Consider the following 21,915-nt stretch of genomic DNA (forward strand, 5'->3'; position numbering starts at 1 on the left):
CTTGTTTAATTAGATAACTAATTAATTTAATAATTTAATAAAAATTATAGATAAAAATAATATGAATTAATAACAATTATTTTAATATTTTTTATTAATACAAGTTTTATTTAAAAAGAACGTTAATACAAATTAATACATGTTTATTAATAATAATAAAACAAAAAAAAAGTAAGAAAATTTTAGTTTCAGAATTTGATAACCATTGAAATTACATTTTAAAAAATAAAATGATACTATAAATTTGTTAATAAAATTAAAATATTAACAGAATTACTAGTTTTAAACTTAATTATTATTAATTTAGAATCCCTAATCATTTTAAAAGTAACAAAAATTAATACGAAATAAAAATTTAGTAAAAGTTAAAACAATTTAATAAAAAATAAAACTAATACAAGAATGTCACAATGCTCCTTCTTGGGGTGAAACTTGGGCGGGTTGGGTTAAGTTGAGGGTCAACCCAAGCCCAATCCTAAGTCTCAAATCTTAAGTTCGGCCTTGGCCTAACTCAAGGTTAAGCCTGAATTTACCAACCTAGGCCTAACCTGAACTTAACCTAACATCTTGGGCTGGGTTTGGGTGTATTAAGATCTGTAGCCCAATTTCTTAATAGAATAAATTGATAATATGCAGACATGTATATCATAAAATGTTGGGTGTGCTTAAATTGGGTCAAATCGAGGTCAGACTACCTGAGGCCTCAACCCAAACCCAACCTAAGTTTAAGTTAGGCTTGAAAGTTTTGGCCAAACCCAATTTGAAGCTCAGAAAGTCAAGCCCAACCTATGCAAAAGCTTTGATTGAAAACTTGAAATGTATCGGGCTCAGGTTGAATCCATCGAATATTTACTTTTTTGGTAATACATCTCAACAAAACCTATGCAAAATCTTTGTAAAAGTTGGCATATGCTTTATGACTAGAGTGACAAATGGTTGGGTTGGGTGTGGGTTGAGTACCAATTCACCCATATTGACCCACTAACCCATTTGTCACCCAAGTTAGTGGGTCAGAGTGGGTACTGACCAACCCTAACCCACCCATAAAAATACAATAAATGGAAATATATATATCAACCAAAGATTGGAATAAAAGAAAAATTATAGAAAATAATCACAGAAAATGATAAAACAATACTCGTCTACTCCTCAAAGTATATTTCAACTAAAATGATTTATCACAAAACTAAAAACACATAAAATATACAGAAATAATAAAAAAAAAATCTCAAAAAATTGGCTGTGGTGGTGCCTCTTGGATCAGATGGTCTTGTCTCACTCGCCGACATCATCTTGTTCGCCCCTATTGATCTCCCTTCCTCAGTTCAATCATCGACACCATCTTGCTCGCCCTTGTTTGTCCTCCTTCCTCAGTTCAATCGCCGATATCATATTGCTTGCCCCTGTTTCTCCTTTCTCCATTAAATCGTCGGCATTGAAATTCTCCTTTGTTCCTTCGTCAACATCAATATATTGAAACAAGGTAACATCAATGTTGTTGACTCAAAGCTCGGGGAGAAGGAACACCGAATGAAAGCTTGATACAGCATTTCAAAACCTTCATTGCTGGTGGAGGCGAGAATGGCGGCAAAGGCTTGAGCGAGAAACAATGCATTGAGCAATAAACAACAACTTGAGCGAGCCCTAAATAGTGAGAACGGTGGTGGTGGTGGGAGTGATCGTTGGTGGATTTTCAAAGTATTAAATAGAGAAGAAGAAAACCCAATCTAATAAACAAAGGAGAAGAAGAAAAATTGTCAAAGCAAAAGAAAATTTAACAAGTCTAAAAGTTGAGGGTCAATGGATAACCCACAACCCCACCCTGACCCTAATGGGTCATTCGACCCATATTGATCCATCGTTAAATGAATAGATTGGGTGGATGAAATGGATTGGGGTCAAAATTGTCGGCCCTAATCTATGGCCGTGGTTGCAATGTCCTCTTGCCATCCTAAAATAAAAATGTGAACACCCCAGCCTTTGCAATAAATTCAAAACGCGTCTTTTGATGTTTTAAAACATGTGTTGGGTAAAAGTTCACATGTGGTGCTGTGACCGTTGTTGCTAGTTGCAACATCCTCGAGCTATAACATGTTTGGAAAAAGTTCACATGTGGTGCTTTTGACAAGTTTCTTTTGAGAAGATCTTGTAGTTCTGACGGTCAATAGATACATTCAGCTTTTGATATAAGATTTGGGCAATCCGAAAATTGTTTGGTAGATGCGTGTTTTTTCGTGAGAGATTAAAACATGAAAGGTGTGAGAAGCTTCATTTAGAATTTCCCGAAATCAGCCCAAAATGGGTTTTGCATGTCTTTTCGGCACCACGCCTTTTGGCAGCTAAATCTTCTGTGTGCCAAACAAGAATAGACCAATTTTCGGTCTTCCCAATTTATGAACAGCCAAAAGACCACACAAAAAGACGTGCCAAACAATACCTTGGTGTTTCATGATCACAGCGCATCATACATGTTCTTGTTTGGCACCCATGCATTTTACGAATGTTCCCATTCTTGACATAAACCCCCTCAAACCAGAGTATTTTATATAATATAAAATTAACGTTGATAATTAAAACTTAGAAGACAATATTCAAATATTTTAATTTTTTAATTTTTTAATTTTTTTGATAGAGATACCAATGATACATTAATTAAACAAACCAAGAGAACAAACCAAAGTTTAAGGTCTAAGGTCTAATTAAATCTTGGTTGGCCAAACTTTGAATCCACCCTGGTGGTACATTGACAAACAACCCAGATTCTTTTAGACCTTGTTTTGCCATCAAATGGGCTACTTTGTTACAGAATCTGTATACATGAGCAAAATGAATAGAAAGCCCTGCAGTACACATAACTATATCCATGCACAGAAAATTTGAGTCCAAAGCCAAATCAAAGTTCTTTGAATTGAGCGCTTGTACTAGAGACAGGCAGTCTGATTCCACTGTAATAGTTTCTTTCTTGAACTGATTCAGAATTTCCAAACTATTGAGAATTGCCATTGCTTCTGCTTGGATGGGGGAGGAGGCTGTAGTTTTACCAAAAGATGTACTGAGTCCCTTCAAAACAGCACAAAAATTTGAGCACCCCAGGTAAAAATAAAAAACTACCATCAATATTGAGCTTCAGCTATCCTGGATCTGGGACTTTCCAAAACAAAAAGATGGCACTGATCTAGGGTTTCGATGCTGATGAGAAGAATTTTGCAATTCTGCTCGGGAAATCTTTAGCCTCTCTTTCCACATCCTATAAATCATAGTGAGGGTAGTTCTTGGATCTAGGTTAGAACTTTCAAAGACTTTAAAATTTCTACATTTCCAAATATTCCATAATGTTAGAAAAGAAAAGGCAATCATATCATTCTTAGAATCATTTTTTTCATGCACAGATCTAGCCAATTGGATATCCATTGCTTGAAAGAACTAAAACCACTTCCTCCCATATTATTGATAATGTAGTGACAACCAAACAACACTGCTTGAGTATGATTACACTCAAATAAGCAATGGATTAAGGACTCAATTTGTTGATGACAAATTGGACAAATATTATCTGAAGCAAGGTTTCTTTTAAATAGATTTTCTTTTATTGCAACATTTAAACAACATTTCCAAATGAAATTTTTTATGCTTGGATCAATTTTTGCTTTCTAAATATCTGGCCATTGACTTTTTCCCAACCCTCCATTAGAAACATTTATCTCCCTGTTATTGTAGTTCCCACTACTAATGGTATTCAACACAAAGTAACTTGACTTTATTGTGTACTGCCCACTTGGATGAAGAACCCATCTAAGCTTATCTTCCCAAGGACCCACTGTCAAGTTTATACGTAGGATATTTTTTGCTATGGGTTCCCCAAAATTCTCTTCAATTAGTCTAACATTCCATCTCCTCTCATCTTCAATCATAAGATCTCTCACCCAAGTTAGCACATTGTCATTTGGTCTGGGGCCTATGATCTTGAAGGATTTGACCTTTGGAGCAAAGGGTCCTCCTAGAACTTGACTTTTGTTCCTGAATTTACTATCCAACAAGCATTTTTTTTGGAGGACTTCTCTTGCTGCTATAAGGCTCTGCCAACCCCAAGACCCTTGCTTTAGGAGTCTAGCAATTAGGAAATTTTTACCCTTAAGATATCTAGCCTTACTATGTTTAACCCACAGGTTATCCTCCTCTCTACAAATCCTCCAAACTTGCTTTGCTAGTAAAGTTATGTTAAATTTGTAAGGGTCCCTGAACCCCAAACCCCCTACCAACTTTTTTTTACTGAGAACCTCCCAACATACCCAATGAGTTTTCCTTGACTCTTTTGATCCTCCCCACCAAAATCTAGTTTGAATTCTTCTCAATTCATTACAAACTTCCTTGGGGAGCAAGAAGCACGACATGGTATAATTAGGAAATTAAATAAAGTTTTTTTTTTTTATTTACCAATTCTTGTAGGCAATCCCAAATAAATAGAATGGGTAACCACTTTTTTCATTTTAAGGAATCTGGCTAGTATTTTTTGGATTTTTGGATGTAAATTTCTATTGAAAAAAACCTCAGATTTTGAGAAATTTAACTATTGACCAAAGGCTTTTCATAGGACTTGATAGTATCCAAGAGAATTTATCCCTCCCCGAAATCTGCTTTAGTAAATATATAACTATCATCTATAAAAAACAAGTGAGAGACAATTGAACAATTTCTTATGATTGAAATGCCAATTATCTTCTTTTGGGTCACTAACTCTGTAAGTTTAGAAGACAAGGCTTCTATTCAGAAGCCTAATTTTTAAATTGATTCAATGAGCCGATACATAAACAAAGCACAATAAAAATCTTTTCATGTATTTAAGCATTGTTTTAATGTTATTAGTTTGTATCTTTATTTACACACGTGCATGGTACGTTGGAATATTTTAATCTTAGGTTTGCAATTTGGATACTTGTAAAATTCTTCTTGATAAAATGTTTGGTCTGAAATACCCCACGAGAGTGCGGGTCATATAGACACCATTTGACAAAAGGAGAAGGCCTCACCTTAGAGGCAATAGATGTTTCTACAATAATTATTTTTGGCGTTGGTGAAAGGAAGGGCTTTTCAATCATCGAATTGATGTTTGTTGAATTACTTTTTTAAAACCATGGTTTTTAAAACAGAACCGGTCAGGGTTCGGTTACTGGTTCAAATGGTCCAATCGTTTGACCTGAATGGCCAGTTGGTTCTAACAAAAATATGAAAAATTTGAAAATTTATAAAATGATCAAAACCGTTCAAATGGTTAATTAGTCGATTCAGCGGTTTGCTGACCAAAATCAATGGTTTTAGGGGAAAAAATAAATTTAGGGAAAATCGAAACTGGTTAGATGACCAGTGCCCGTTTTTTCAGTCCGACCATCCGGTCCGGTTTTGAAAACCATATTTAAAACCATCATTATTCATAAGGACAATTAAACCATTCGACTTAAGAAATAATAACGTATTCCATTCCATTTCTCACTTTGGCCCATATGTTTCTGAAAATTACCGAATCGGTCAGTGAACTGTTGATTTGAACAGTTGAACAATCAAACCGTCCGACCTGAAAATAAATTTCATGTTAATTTTTGTTTTAATTATTTTTAAAATTTTTAAAAATTAACACATTCAGACTGAACAATAAAATAGACAAAATAATTCTATTTTAGAGTTAATTTTCAAAATCTTGAATTATCTTGATAACCTTTATAACCAATGATATAGTGCATTGAGAATTTAAAAAGAAAAAAGATGACAGCTTTTTGAGTGAGATGCATCTGTCCCAATGAAATATAAAGCTAAAGCAATTTAAACAGCCACTCACCATGCATCTCACCAAAATAACTTATCCTTTTTTATGTGTTCAAAAAAGAAAAAGAAAAGAGGAAAATAGCTTTCCTGATTATTGGTGAAATGGAACAAACGTCCAACACATTGGTGTAAAACAAAATAGCTTATAATATTTGATATTTTTGGGGCTCCCTCCTCCTGCACATCATCAGCATGAGTGCCTATTCTGGTTTCTCATATTGTGAGTTACTTTTCATTTTTCAAAGCTTCTCCAAAACCTCCTTTTTAGTCTATTCACTTTTGTTGTTATTCCAATAAAGTTGACATGCAAGAAGGAGACGTTTCTTGGCTTCTTTCTTTGGGATTCCAAATTAAGCGTCTCCCCACAACTTTTTTGTCTTTCTTCACTTAATGTAATTCCAAAGCCCCCTGTGATAAGGAGAACTTTTCTTGTTTTATTTTTATGTTTTTTCCTCTATTGCTTTTGTGCTTTTATAGGGTTTGCATGAACATATGGAGTTGTTTTGCAAGTTTTTTTGGAAGATTTTATCGAAGTGTTGATAGCTAAAAGATGCATTGAGCTTTTGCACGAAGATTTGAGCAGTCCGAAGCTAAAATTATAATGTGCCCTTCTATTATGAGAATAAAACGAGAAAGATGTGAACCAAAAGCACAAAATGGATTTCTCGTGTCTTTTTGATGTATTGGCTTTTGACGGCTAAATCTGTTATGAACCAAAAGAAGAACCACGGCATGGTCTGCTCGGCTTATAAACAACCGATAGACCATGCAAAAAGACGAGCCAAATGGGGCCTATGTCTGCAAGGAATCTTGTTATATAACCAATCATGTGTGTTATGGGCATGGTTTTTAAAAATGAACCGGTGGCCGAACCGGTCAGGGGTCCAGTTATCGGTTTGAACGGTCTGACCATTCAACCCGAATGGCCGGCCCATTTTGACAAAATAAAAATAAAAATTTTAAAATTTTGAAAAACGGTCAAAACTATTCGAACGGTTCGAACAATTAATCAGCCGGTTTAGCAGTTTGCTAACCAAAATCAACGATTTTGGGGGAAAAGCGGTTTTGGAGGAAAACGAAACTGATCAGGTGGCCGATTCTCGGTTTTTCCAGTCCAACCGTCCGGTCCGGTCCAGTTTTGGAAACAGTGGTTATGGGTTATCTACTGTTGTCTTCTTCTTAAAAAAAAAGGTGGGATGGGTGTTGGGAGGAGCCATCTCCATTCATGCAACCCTTGAAACCGGAAAATATTTAGTTATTTGGAAATGTTGCTTTGCTTGCCACTGCCATGAGTGAGGGGTCTCAATATCTTTTCACCCAAAAATACCTGTTGCTTTGCTTGCCACTGCCCTTCCATTGAGAGGGCTAACCGATCCCCTTGTATCCATAAACCCTCCCGCCCCACCCCCCAACTACAGTGGCAACAGGATTTGGTCCAATTCTCCACTGCAACCATGCAGAAAACTTACCAACTGAACCACCGCCAATAATTGATGATTTAATGCATTAACCATTGTTAATTCGTCCTCTTTGTCTCTAACAGATCAGGAGTCCACGCTCTTCATTGTGAATTTGCATACTGACTAGTCAAGTTCAATGACTAGTCAAGTTCATTGTTTATAGCTGTCCATTTGAACTGAGTAGTCAAGTTCAATGGCTGTTGGTCCCCAACAGCCAAAGTTGTTAGCCTTCATTGACCCCTACACTTCAAGACTTATACTGAAATGTAGGCATATCCCAGTTAAATGTCAAATCTATTGTTAAATTATTGACAACTTAAAATCATCCAACTACTTCGGCCTATATCCTTTTTGGTCTACCCCGACCCCAGTGCAACCATGGCGAAAGCAGATGTGATCCATCTCCTCACTTGAAGTTTACACTATCCACCTGGGGAAAGGGGTGGGGGCCGAATTGCTTACATGTCCAACAGCCTGTGCTTTCTAGAGACCTAGCTTTCCCTGTGTGATTACATTAGTCTCTACTAACTCCGAATTCAGATCTGTGCCCCACAACGTCCCATAAAACATTTTCGCCGTATATCGGGAATATTTCCTGATGATGATATCATCAATTCTATTGTTATTATTGAGAGATATTTCCAATGTACGGACAGGATGTGCTATGGGACGTTGTGGGATGCAGATGTGAACTCGCTAACTCCATACCATGTACAACGGGGCCTAGGAAGGCACCAAGGGAATAACACCTTCACATATGGAGGCACAAGATCAAACCCACATAATCGCAAGCTCTCCATGGTAAGGTTAATGGATCTCACGTACACTCTTGATAATCCCCCACCGTTTAATTTCCTTACAATGTATAATATGTAAAACCAAAAAGAAAACAAAACAAAAAAAATACAGGTCCTCTCCCATTCATCAAACTCTTTCCTCCTGCTCTCTCAAGTCTCAATTGCGCTTCGTCTTGTTTCTTTTATTTTTCTTGTTATGATTTTTTAATCTCACAATAAAAAAATTAAAACATATGTACATATGGGTTTGGTCAAACTATGACACATTGGACAGCTTAAATGATTCAATGGTTTTCTGATGTGGTAAATCTGGATTGTGTAAACTCTGTTTTATAATGAAAGTTTAATTTATCAATCAAAAAAGAATTGACAATTTCGTTGATTTTTCTTGGGATTAAGTGAGAAAACTGAAATTGAAGAAATAGAAAAGACCAACCACCACTTTAAAGTTTTGCAACCTGATGCCCCATTCATGTGATACAATATGCCTAATACCGGGTGTGTCATGTTAAAATTTTAAATTTTAAAAACAATATATTCAAGAAAAAAAAAGAGTATGGCAGAAATGTGTATGTTGTGATGAATGAATTAAAAAAAAAAAACTACAAAAGATATGATTAAAAAGAAAATCATTCAAAACAACCTAATTAGTTTTAACTTAGGAGATAAAATGAGAAAAAATAGACTAAGTTGATTTGATCATATATATGCATAAAACACCACCGACCAACAACAACACTTATAAGAAGAATTAATCTGTTACAATGTTGAAGGGGCTTGCAACCCTCCACTGAAATAAGAATCAAGAATACACTAGCAATTGAAAGAATAAGCAACTTCAGTGATGTTATGAACTTATTCATTTGCTAGAAGCTGCCAATGAATTGAACTTTCTCCAATTTCAATTCAAATCCAATTTATCTATTTCCGGTTATGGATATTTGTTTTAGTCTAAACAAATAGGGGTCTAAGTCGGGCAGGTTCAGCCGAGTTTATGATCAACACAAGACAACCCTAAGAACTGGGCCTAAAGCCCGGGCCTGAGGTCAAGTCTGATCTTCCCAACCCGAGCCCAGCCCGCATTGTAACTTGATGAATTTGGGTTGGGTTGGGTTGGGGTTGGGGTTGGGCCCAAGCTGAGTTTAGATTGGTCAATGAATTCATTCTAAAATTATACATGTATGCATTTATACATCCATCCTGAAAATTAAAAAAAGCCCAAATTCTTAGATACAAATCCAATACAAGGACTGAAAATCCAAGCCCATCCCATATAAAATTTCGGACTGGGTTGGGCCTGCCCAAGTTGCACCCCTGTATACAAATCGAAAGGGATCAGTTGTTATGATCCAGTGAGCAATCAGATCAAATTCAGATATTTTATAATTTTTTTTACGTAAGTCCCCTTTCTATTTATCAATTTGGTTTTACTTTTAATATTTCTTACACTTTTTTTCTTTTAATCCAGGGTTTTAGACCAAATTGTCAAACATCTAACGTGAAACATTCAACCCCAAACATCAATTGCTAGAGGCCGGTTATTGGCTCTTAGATAGGAATCTTTTTGGCAATGTCTAAACTCTAAATATACAAAATCTTCAACGTTGAAATTTTCACTATATATAATCATATTTGAATCGGATATTCGACAAATTTATCGAATTTAGCATTTGATGGATATCTTATCTAATAGAATTTGGATAATACCCCATTTGTATTCAATTTGATCAATTTACAACTTTTATTAGTATATATGTCCCTGTTTCACTGGGGCTTGCAACTTGCAATGGATTGCTGCGACCAGCAGATGTGAACTCAAGTGGAGGAGAGTGTTTGTTGAATACTTGAATTTGTAATCAATTGTTCTACATACTCGTCACAATTGCCAATCAGTGTATAACCGTATACCAAGTTAGTTTTCTCTAGTAAATAAAAGGACACAAGTTTTTTTTTTTTGAAGAAAGTATTGATGAAGGTACTAAGAAAAAAAATCAATAAATAATGTTGTGTTTGGATAAGTTTAATGATGTATGTTTTTAAAACACAAGTTTAATGGTGTTATCATCGGGAGATGTTTCCAGTATACGGCTTAAATGTGCTGTGGGACGTTGTGGGGGGCAATCTTGTGGGGGGCTGATTTGCTCTTCAGTCCAAGTTGGAGAGGAACAAGCTATTGCAATTCTTCGATGTATGCAATAAGAGGCCAGGCCACTGCCCAATCCTATCCTAAAAAGTTCATGCTCTATTCAATAAAGAAGGCAGGTGGCATCTTATTTTCTCAAAGTGGCTCTACCCAATAAAGGGCATAGGTGACTCTACTTTATAAACCACATGTTCAATTCTCATTCTTATCCAAGATGAAATTCTAAAATAGACAAGAATGGGTAACAATAGACAAAATGAGAAAATATTACTATGAACCAAACACTTTTTTTTCCTAAAAATGATTATTATTTTTTTTTTCAGATTGACAAGTGGCCTATGTTGCCTATTTTCATTCTATAAAAAAAACGGTGCTGGTATTTATAAACCGCCAACCTAGGTTTCCAAACTATTGGCATAGATGTTTTGTAAAAGTTCTTCATAAAAGTGTTTTTATAAAAACACTTTCGTAAAAGTGATTTTATACAAATATTTTCGTCAAAGTGCTTTTATAAAAGTACTTCCATCAAAGTGCTTTCGTAAAAAAGTACTTCCGTAAAAATGTCTTTATGAAAGTACTTTTGTAAAAGTGATTTCATAAAAGTACTACTATAAAAGTACTTTTATAAAAATACTTTCACAAAAGTACTTTAGTAAAAGTGCTTTTCATGTAAAAGTGCTTTCATGTATAAGTACTTTTATGAAAATGCTTTCGTAAAAGTATTTTTGTAAAAGTGTTTTCACAAAAGTAAACATCTATGACAATAGTTTTGTAGGCAAATTATCTTTAAAGAATGAAAATGAATAAGATGGGGCATGATTATTTTTCATACTGTAGACTATTCGTTTTTTCTGCTATGGGGCTAATTTTTCATTCTAAAGAATGTAGCCTAAGTAGTTATTCCTACTTTTAAACAAAAGCTTCATTTCTTATACATATCCGTTCAAAAAAAGTACGAACTTCAAATGGTAGTTACCTCCATCTTCAAAAGGATTCGTAGTAGTTACCTCCACTAATAATAAAAATAAAAATAATTTATTTCAAATAATGTAACCATGTAAGAACTATAAAGTGGGTTATTATTTAAAAATAAAACTTGATTTAATCTCTTAAATTAAATAACAAATTTATATACAAAAACATCAAAAAAATAATATCCTAAATTTACAACATAATAAATGGGGTGTCTACAAAATTTATCAAAGTACACAAATAAAAAGATATCAAAATATAGGCCCTCTACTTAGTAGGAGGGATCATTTTGTAGTAAATCCATTATAAGAACCTTGGCAAGAATTAGAAAGTCCGGCATTGCTATATAGTGGTTCTATTATACGAGTAAGCATTTTGTTTCAAACTCTCCTTTTGTCTTTGTTCTCATCAGGGGTGTTCAAATTCGAATGATAAACCAAAAACTAAACCGAACCAAATCGAATAAGCTAATTCGATTCGGTTAATTTGGGTGTTGGTTCAGTTCGGTTTTTGTTTCTTTAAAAATTTGATTTTCGGTTTCGGTTCGATTTGGTTGAGATTTTCAATGAAACTAGTGGTTTTATTTAATTAAGTCTATTAAATATATAATATTTTATTTAAAATTGTATACTTATTAATTAATAATTATTATCTTTTCCAATGGCAAATTCGTAATTCTCCATTGTGCTTTACAACTTTAGGCCTATTTTAGCTTTTAATTAATTATAGTTAATTAATTGTCTAGAGACTCTTAACAACTAAAGTATTAAAACTTAGACTAATTATTAATAATTAGTCATTAAATGTTTGTGAAGAATGAGTGTAGTTGTTTAATAGTTAGTCATTAAATGAGTATAGTTGTGGTTGTATTAATTGTTCATTAAGACCTAACTCATTATTTAAATCAATACTAAAGACTAACAATTAATTGTTCATTAATTATTAAAACCGAACAAAAAACCGAACTGAATTCAGCTAGGATCGGTTCGGTTCTAAACTCAATTCGGTCCGGTTCGATTGGGAGAAATGGTAAAACGGAATAGTCGGTTAGATCATTGGTTCTAACCAAATCAAACCGAACCAATTGATTGTACACCCCTAGTTCTCATGTTTCTCTTGTTTTTGCAATTGTCTGGTTTTTTTCCTTCTTTATTGGTTGATTTAATTTAGTATTTTTGGTCTAGTGTTTATCAATACATCTAATTCATAGAATTCCAACAATTTGATTAATTCCTTTTTACTATCTAAATAAACTACATTATAAAGCAAATATTAAACCCCAAAATTTACTCTCATGGATGGTGATAAATCTAGACCAATGTTTTCAAACCGTCATTGACCCAAACAATCCGATTGTTCAGCCCGAAAACCATCTAGACAACCGTTTTCATTTTACTCCAAATCTAATCCATAGACAAAAACCATTAAATTGATAAACAACTCATTGACCCAGGTTGAACCATTAACTCATTAAACAGTTTTAGCTATTTTTTATTGACCCTATCGGCCAGAACAGTTCTGATTCTGACAATGAACAATGATCTAGACAATGAGTACACCTTGAAACTCAGCAAAACACCAGGTTCTATACATGTTTTCTATACTTTGATTCTATAACTACGCATCATTATACACCACATAGGCATAGACAAAAAAGGTGAAACGTTGTTTCAATTGCAAGAAATGTCAACACAGTCTTTGCTCTCATATAACATGTGGCATTCCATATTATTTGAGTTCACATCTCAGCCCCACAACGCCTCACAGCACATCATGCCGTGTATTGGAACATCTCCCGATGATAGCATAGTTTCGATGATATCATCATCGGAATATGTTTTCAATAAACGGCGGAATGTGTGAGAGTTGTGGAAATACTTAACGCTTACATGACAATGATATGTATATGATGAGCTTGTTTGTTGAAGGATGTATTTTATTTACGAACAAAAAACCTAGACGCCCCACAACCAGCTAGCAGTGATTAACAGAACTACAACTATGGATGCCTTCCTTCCTTCCTTCGGATTCATTCTATTCTTTTCTGTTTGGTTGCGGGAGAGGCAACCAATAAGAATTGAGATTTGAGAAAGAGGAAAGAAGAGTTGGGATCTATTCCCAGTCAAACCCGTTCCACCACGCTTCCAACATAATGTAACACCGCACATCTTACCATAACACTGGAACGGTGGAACCCACTATGTCTGAGATGTACGGTGTCAGATGACATTGGAACGTGGGATTTTGTTAAGAGCAGATCCACTCGGACTAATATCCCCATTGGCTCCTTCGAAAATTTTAAGTTTTAAATTCATATCTTTTATCCACAAAAAAAAGTGCAGGAGCGAGTGTTGCGCTCGATGAGTCGAATGCAGAAAGGGATATTTTCATCCAATCAGAAATACACACGTCAGTTGCTACAGAAATGGTCGTTCCCTCCTTCCTCGCACAAACTAATAACGGAAGTACAAAACACGATCACCGTCTCATTAGTTAATTCAGTCTCGTTGGTTCGTTCGTTCGCTCTCTCTCTCTCTCTCTCTCTCTCTCTCTCTCTCTCTCTCCCCGTCCTCTCCTCATTTTCTTTTTCTGCAGATTGATGTAAAATACATTCACCCCTTTCAGCTTCATCTGCTTCAAGAAATGCGGGAACGATGGCTTCGTTAATTGCAGCTTCGAATCACTTCGTTTTCTCGTTTCCTACGGTTGGGGGCCGCCCGCACTTTCCCTCCCTCGCTTTTGCTTTCTTGATTCATCAAAGAAGACGGCGACCTGCTTCTCTTGGTCTCCTCATCGAAAACCAGAGCGTTTCTTCTGGGGTTTCTTGTTTTGAGAGCATGAGTTTAGCGACTCCCGTTCTTGTCTTTCGGAAGAGCTCTTGTTCTGGTTCAGTTCGGATGTGTAAGAGTTGGGAGGGCGAAGGAGACTCTGCTCTGGAGGATGAGATTTTGAATTTTATGCAGAAATCCGACAACCCTGACGTTTTCCCCTCCAAGAAAGAGCTGATTGACGCCGGCAGGATGGATTTGGTGGAGGCCATCGAGAAACAGGGCGGCTGGCTTACGTATGGTTGGGATGCCGATGACGAGGAAGAGACAGTCCAAAGAGATGCATTTCTAGGTTCAAATTTGGTTTTCGATAAAGAACATGATAATAATTTCGTTCTTGGCGATGATAGACTCTGTCAACGGAGGATTGATAATATTTCTAGTGACGAGAAAAATTCTCTGGGCGACATTGACGTTGGGAGTTCTGAGGTTTCTTCTTCCTCTACTAGCTCTTCTTATCCGGCTTCGTCATCTGATACACCAATGTGAAGCTCATATTTAGTTCTCTGTTTCTTTGTTTTTTCTATAATCTTGGTTTTCTTGGATGATCAACTAACTGGGACGATCTTTTTGATTCAGAAATACGAAGGGGGGAGAGGATGCTGGAATTCACGGTATATTGAACCGATTGGAGAAAGAGAGAAGTCTGTATTTTGGTGTTGGTGCCGAGAAAAAAGATGGTAGCAGTCATTTGTGGAAGAAGGAAGATAGAGATGACTTTCGACGAGAAACCTCAGGAGATATGGGTAAGTTGGATTTATTGATTACAAGAGACAGTATTATATTTCCTTGGATTTGATGGTTGGATAGTATGAACAAACGACTTAAAGGATGTCAATGAGATTCACACCTCTATTTTCACTTGCTCCATTATGAATACTAATGTATGGCATGAGATGTTGTGAAATTGGATTCTATGTTTTTGGGTTTCGAAATTATAATGTTTTGTTCTCCAATAATAAGTTCGTTATGTTGCATGTAGGATCTAAGATAACAAAGTTAGAAGAATTTAAGTCGATGATGACGGCAACAGAACAGTCAAAACATATACACAACCCGGACAGGAATTTAAGTGATTCGGGTTGAAAGCCTGCACCCATGGATGATGACGGCAATAGAAGTTTCCACTAAAGATGCAACGAGAGTGCAACTGATCTCTGACCTTAAAACAGAACAAACTGAACCAAAAATCATAAGGCTGATCCCCTTGTATAGTATGTGGCCTTATTGGCCTTACGCCTCCATGAAGACCCCAACCTCCTAGAACCGGGAATACAAGACATCTAACCTCACACTTCCAGTTCATTTCCAAATGTTTTACTTTTTAACCTCTTTAATTGAAGATAAATGCATCTATTCACTCCTCGATCTTATTGGAAATTGTCAGTCTTTTATGAGTCACTTAAACAGCCTTAGTATGAAAGTGAACATATCATTGGACCTGGTTGTTTACATATCAAATTGTCAATGCATTTTCGTGCACATTAACTCATCATTATATTTTGTAATGTTGAAGGAGAATTTTTCTAGTTAACTATTTATTTGAATTTCTTCTAATCAAGTGGACATTCTGAAACTTAGATCGAAAAGTTCTTAACTTGTAAAGGGACAATTGCTGGCCATGAAAGACGTAGCAGATCATCACTGAGAACCAGTAAAGATTCATTTAGTTATGATGGAGATATACATGTTGAGAACGTATCGTACTCAGACTTCGATGGCATAAGAAACTCACTTAGGCCAGATATGTGGAGAAGGTGGAGCATTCGACGAGCAGGAATTTCAGATGATGAATTTGAAGGTATTCAAATTTGAAGTGGCACATTTAGATTGAATTATATGTTGCTGTTGTACATAAAGAACCATTTCTCATCATTATTTTTCATGTAATGTGAAGCTGGTGAAATTGTGCCGAGTGAAAGTAGAACTGAAAGGATAACGGATTCTATGAACAATGAGATGCTTGCAAGCGAACAGGAAGGGAATGAACAAAATCAGATACTTTTTCGGCTTCTGAAAATGGATTCAGAACTTTCTTCTATACTCCACTTACTGAAGTCAAATGTAGTTGTTTTTCCTAAGGTGGGTGTTCTGATTCTTACGTTCATATAAATTTTTTTTAATCTATCTGCTGTGGATTACTAAGAAATTTAGACTGATCTCCGCTGTTCTTTAGTTATCTCACTCTGATTTTCACTTCCCAAAGTGTAGTAAATTTTATCTTGGAAAAACATGGCAACATGTAGCCTTTAGATTTTATCTGGGTTTCACAAGTACTTGGAACAGAATAATCTACTATTTTTATGGAGGCCTTTATAGGAGGTGTTGTTTTTGTGCTTTTAAACCCAGTTGTACAATAATCATTTTAACTGAAACACATTAAGAGAGTTATATAAGTGTGTCAATGCATTTAATTTAAACATGGGGTGGTGACAGAAGTATAAATTTCAACCTCAACCATTGTTACTCTCTGTGCCTGACTGCCTGTATTGTTGATATGTGTGAGTGGTGTAGCTTTTTTATAAAAGAGAATAGATATCTACCTATCCCCCCCTCCCCCACAAAGCATAGAAAAAGGAAATTGACAAATTTGTAATGATTGTTTTTTAAGAGAGACCAGATTCTAAAGGTAATTTCTTAACATCCTATTAAACATTCTTCCACAGGACAACAAACATTCATCAGAGGATTTACAAATGCTTTATGATGCTTGGGAGTTCCAAGAAACTGAAAATATGAACAGCCAAGCTAAACTGCGATCAATTCGTGCAAAACTGACAATAATGGAAGGCAAGATGGCATTGGCAATTACGTATGCATCTCCCGAATTTTGATCCCTTTCACCTTTATGCTTGCTTTCTCCATTGTCCCTTATTTTTTACCATTGTCCTTGCCTCTAATCTCTTTACAGTGAAGCACAAAAGATGGCCAAGGAGAAACAGAAGAGAATTGATGATGCCCAACATGCTTTATGGCTTCTCCGGACTACTTGTGTTGTGTGGCCCACTTCAGCCTCAGAGGTTCTTTTAGCTGGATCTTTTGATGGATGGTCTAGTCAGGTTTGTTCCCTCACTGAAATAATAGTTCTTTGGTATTTGTTCTAGCTAGAATATATCTCTTTGACGAGATCAACCTTAATGCACCATAGTCAGATATTGGTGTCCTAAACAGGAATATAAGAGTAATAACACTTGTTCAACCTTAGAAGATGATAAAAGTTATTACCTTTCAAACTAGTGGTACTAAAATTTCTGCAGGAAAAAACTGACTTTCAGATTTTAGTAAGCAGAAATATTTCTAAATATACTCCATTTTAGATTCTGTGGATCTTATTCTTAACTTTCCTGGCTGATGGAAATCAATCCATGAATTGTTAGTAGTGCAATGGATGAGAGAGAATGGTTCTTGAGATCCTGCTGGGTCTAATAGCAGGACAATGAAAAGAGCCAGGGCATAACAGCAATACAGCATATAGCTGAAGAAACAAGAGAAGACGGTAAAAAATACAATAAAATCGGGTCTAGTCTCTATATTCCTTGCCTAGGCAAGGATTGAGCAAAGCATATGCAATCTAGGAAGCACTCTGAATGATCTGTTCAAAAGGGTTGCTAGCATCTTTGCCTCCCACTGGGTAAATTATGCAACCTCGAATCTTAATGCTTCAATTGCTATTGTCCTAACTAGAAATAAAACCAAAGTTTGTTTGGTGTTATACTTGTTGAGTTTTCTCCATGAATTGTGCCCCTTTTGTTTTGCAAGATTCCTTTCATGACATGATGGGCTCTATCAGAATCATTAGAATTGTCATATTTCTAGTTTCTCTACAACTAAGTTGGTCTTAACCAACTGAATTGGGTGGTTAAGAGGTAGGGTTGGTTGTTAGGGATTTTAAATCGAACTTGAGTAGTGAACTGACATCCCCACCACTTTCTTTACTCTTCCATTTCCCTTTAAATTCCCCCCTCCACCCACTATTCGTGTGGAGCACTTAAATTTATTCTTTTGCAATGCCATTTGCAGAGAAAGATGAAGAGGTCAAGTAATGGCATATTTTCTTTGTGCTTGAAGTTGTATCCAGGTAGATATGAGGTGGGTTATCATTCCATGCAATCAGTCAATTTGGTAGCAGCATTCTACACTTTTTCCAGTTAGGGGATAATGATAGTAAAAATTGTGGTGTTTACAGATCAAGTTTATTGCGGATGGAGTGTGGATGGTTGATCCCCTGCGACCTATTGTACACAACAATGGCTATGAAAATAATCTTCTGATCGTTACATAAAAAATAATTTCATTTTTTTTTTTGTTAGTAACAGAATTTTCTTTTTTGTAACAATTCATTTGATCCCATGATTCTTTCTTTCTTTTTTATCTGGCAATGTACTTCAAGTTTAAGTTGTCTGTCTATAATGATACTGGTGTCTAAAGACCTTTTTTGTTTCTTTTGTTGATGGATGTCAAGCATGCAATTACCGAGAATGAACATTTACATTGAAAACGCTTGTGATCTCAGTTTTCTCTTTTTCCCAATTTGCTCCCAAGCAACAATGGAGTATGATTAATTCTTTTAAAATAAAACACCTGTATATTTCTTTCCTCAGCGTCCGACTATTCCTGAATGGTAACTTCAAATGCCCCTAAGGCCTAAACAAAAGAACCTTTCCTTGGAAACACTTGGCTTAAGTCTCTTATTGATTTGAAAAAAGAGGATTAAATAAAAGGATAAATTACCTTATAAATTGGTCCACTACCTTATAAATTACCATAAAATTCAAATGAAAGGACAATGAACCTGCTTCTACTTCTACGTCCTCTATGCAGCATCGATCCAACGTAACACCATCATCAATCAGCGTTGTTGGAGATACTCACGACATTCATTACAGCTTTAGGATTTTTTTCTTGGGAGAATGACATTCAGCCCAGATCAGAATTTTATAACCCCAAAGTAATGTGGTTTATATGGGGAGAGGGCTAATCGTGTGTATCCGTACTTGTCCGTTTCGAAGGGATAGCCCATCCCTCAACCCAAGTGCAGACGGAATTTGTGGGGGATGATGTGATCTCCTTTACATACTGACTGGAAATCTCGTTTTACTTGATCAATCCAACAACTCTCTCTGTGGTAAAGCTTTGATTATCCCGTGAATAATTGATACAATAGTCATCAGGCAAAGCTTCTCCGTTGTCACATCATTGTGTAGCCCAGCAGCATCGGATGATGACTTGTCAACAACATATTACCGGTTTATAATAGTAGATACTGATGGGGTGTTCACTTGTTCCAATGGAATGGTCTAACGTATTGAAAACTGCTGTTATGAATTCCAATTCTGCAGCAGGCAGCAGCTTTTATATGATGATGATGATGATTATGAACAACACCTGTCTTTGTCACAGGTTGTTGTGATTCAGGTTGTCCTTTCTCAGACTGATTTTTTTATTGCCAAGTTGTCTTTTCGAGGCTATTTTGTGCGGTTACTGAGTATTGGGTGAGGGTACAACGCCACAAGAGTTCTGTCAAATTCCATTCACCTGTAATAAAATAGAACTGGCCTACGCAAAACACTGGATCTTGTAAAGTTAGATGTTCATGTCCCCCTGGCTTCCATTTTTATATACAGAACCAAGGTCGACCCGGGAAACGCTGTTGCCATGAAAGATTGCCACTGTCGAAGAAGAAAAAGCAAGGTGAAAATACACGACAGGAGTAGTTTTGGTATTTTGTAATTTAGAGTAGCACGTGCCCTCCTATACTGTAGATAACTTAAACTTAGGAAATAGGAGTGTGGAATTGGATTTGTTATGGAATATTTCGATTCCAACTGTTTGGTTGGATGGAATCGGAATCCCATTCCCATTTGTTTCACATTTGAGAGAATGGTCATTCCCTATCTTTTCTTTGGGAACGAAATCTTATTCGTCAAACTTTTTTTTGCTTCAAAGATGGGCTTTGGGGCGGAGATGGGTTTTAGGATTCTACAACCTGTGCGGGTATGGGTAGGATACAATATTAGGCTAAGCTCGACCCTCTCCGATCCACATATTATTGGAAAGCATATAAATTTTATGTATCAAGTGTTGAATTTAATAATATTATGAATTTTATGTGAAAGATAATACATAGCTTATGTGTTTTCTACATGTCTTAATCCAACCCGTCCCTACCCTATGTGGCGAGGGTATGGTCGGGGAGGGTTTTGCATTTTCATGTACGGATAGGATTTGGATTCTCAAATTCCAACCTGTTACAGGTTTTGAGGCAGGTACAAGTTGGGAGGTTTAGGGGCGGGTAGGGTCTAGAATTTACAAAACCCTCCCCGATTCCAAACCCTTTTTCAGTTGTTCCTACAAACCAAACAGGGCCTTAGTGTTACATCTGAAAACTCAAAATACATATCCTATCACTACCCAAATTATAGGTACCTATTCATAATTTACCCTTAAATAAATTTTAAAGTAAATTACAAATACTCACCTTGTACTTGGGGTGTTTTGACACTTAACCCCTAAGCCTTGTTTTCTGAAGAGGACACCTGTACTTTTATATTTCATCACATTGCACTTGTGATTAGTAAAGGTTAACGGTGAAAATAAATATCAATATTTTAAAAAAAAAAGACTCAGAATCAGAACCATTCTAAACATTGGTTTTTGGGTTCACGGTTCAACCGTTTGATTTGAATGAATGGCCCATTTTGACAAAAAAATTTAAAAAATAATTAAAATAAAAAATAGCAAAACTATTGAATGACAGTTCAATCGCCTAGGTCAACAAGTTATTGACCAATTCAACAATTTTTTGCTAGGAATCGAATTTGGGATAAAACCGAACCGATTGCTTGAACGATTCACAGGTCGAACGATCCAACCGTCTAAATCAACAGTAGTGGTTTGAAAACATTGATAAATATACTAAATTACCCCTTTCTGGAGTCTTTGGGCTAATACCAACAAGCCAACAATGACAAAATTTATTAAAATCCCATTCTAAAGCGTAGTGTTTGAAGATCAACTATTCTTTTTTTTTTTTATATATTAAAGATCAACCATTCATTCAAGGACTTGAAGAGAATTTCTTGTTCAACAACATTTTCAATATTCATAGAGTGTGGAAGTATTTTAGACACACTAAGTTCAAAAGAATGGTTAAAAAATAATAATATAAGGGTAGTTTGGGGTTTAAAAAATGCATAAACCTGCACATAACGGTCACATGAGCAGACACCCACGTCCACCCTATACTTAATTCAAGGAATGTTCACAAGGGTAAGATCCAAAATGGCAGAGAGGGAAGTGTTTGTTGCAAAACATAGTTCAGGGGGCTAAAATATCACAACTCTATAGGTATAGGGAGGGATCTATAATTTAAACCCTAATTTTAATTTTAAAGTGGCATCGATATATGGTATTTGAATTCTCATGTTTTCGGTGTGTTAAGAATATTTCTTGTATATATGTGTTAAATTTATAAGGAAATATTTCCTATGGTTGAATTCTCATGTTTTTGGTGTATGTAGAGTTTTTAACCACACATATCGAAGATTATATGGTATTTGAACTTAAATTTTATAACTTAATTAAATCCAAAACAACTATCTGATTTATATAATATTAATGTAACATGTGTAAATAAATATTAATTATATATGAGACATTGTATTTAAATTTATATTTTATGACCCACATCCAAATATACATATGGTTGCCTTTATATGCGGTGTAAAGCCTCATACGTGTATAAATCCATCAATGGAGTTTCACACTGAACGGTTTAAAATCTCTGAACTGTTGAACTTCGTAAAAACACGTAATTATCAATATAAAACACTACTATAAGTGAGGTTTTATACCGATTTACAATATAAAACTCTATCTCACCCAAACCCCGACAAATC

At 35.6% G+C, this 21,915-nt stretch overlaps 1 protein-coding gene across 2 annotated transcripts; it reads left to right on the forward strand.

The window, feature by feature from the left end:
• The first annotated feature begins 13,672 nt into the window (after positions 1–13,672).
• LOC148863044 (protein PTST homolog 2, chloroplastic-like) lies at positions 13,673–18,515 on the forward strand. Of its 2 annotated transcripts, none has more exons than XM_088975057.1 (8): positions 13,673–14,502; positions 14,597–14,763; positions 15,624–15,818; positions 15,915–16,099; positions 16,684–16,829; positions 16,929–17,076; positions 18,038–18,106; positions 18,204–18,515. In XM_088975057.1, exons 1-8 carry the CDS (start codon positions 13,844–13,846, stop codon positions 18,297–18,299), a joined length of 1,665 nt encoding a protein of 554 aa, XP_088831183.1. In that variant the 5' UTR covers positions 13,673–13,843; the 3' UTR covers positions 18,300–18,515. The 2 variants fall into 2 exon arrangements, with proteins under 2 accessions (XP_088831183.1, XP_088831184.1); XM_088975058.1 differs by having other exon boundaries at positions 13,690–14,446.
• Positions 18,516–21,915: the final 3,400 nt, after the last annotated feature.

The sequence above is a fragment of the Nelumbo lutea genome, chromosome 3, assembly GCF_056320005.1.
Source record: "Nelumbo lutea isolate HS-2025 chromosome 3, American lotus-T2T, whole genome shotgun sequence".
Lineage (NCBI taxonomy): Eukaryota > Viridiplantae > Streptophyta > Magnoliopsida > Proteales > Nelumbonaceae > Nelumbo > Nelumbo lutea.

Bases quoted from the DNA above. Each gene is read 5' to 3' on its own strand.
- LOC148863044 (XM_088975057.1), top strand. From the start codon at position 13,844: ATGGCTTCGTTAATTGCAGCTTCGAATCACTTCGTTTTCTCGTTTCCT. The intron at 16,100-16,683 runs GTGGGTGTTCTG...ATTCTTCCACAG, and splicing joins ATGTAGTTGTTTTTCCTAAG to GACAACAAACATTCATCAGA. The intron at 16,830-16,928 runs GTATGCATCTCC...ATCTCTTTACAG, and splicing joins AAGATGGCATTGGCAATTAC to TGAAGCACAAAAGATGGCCA.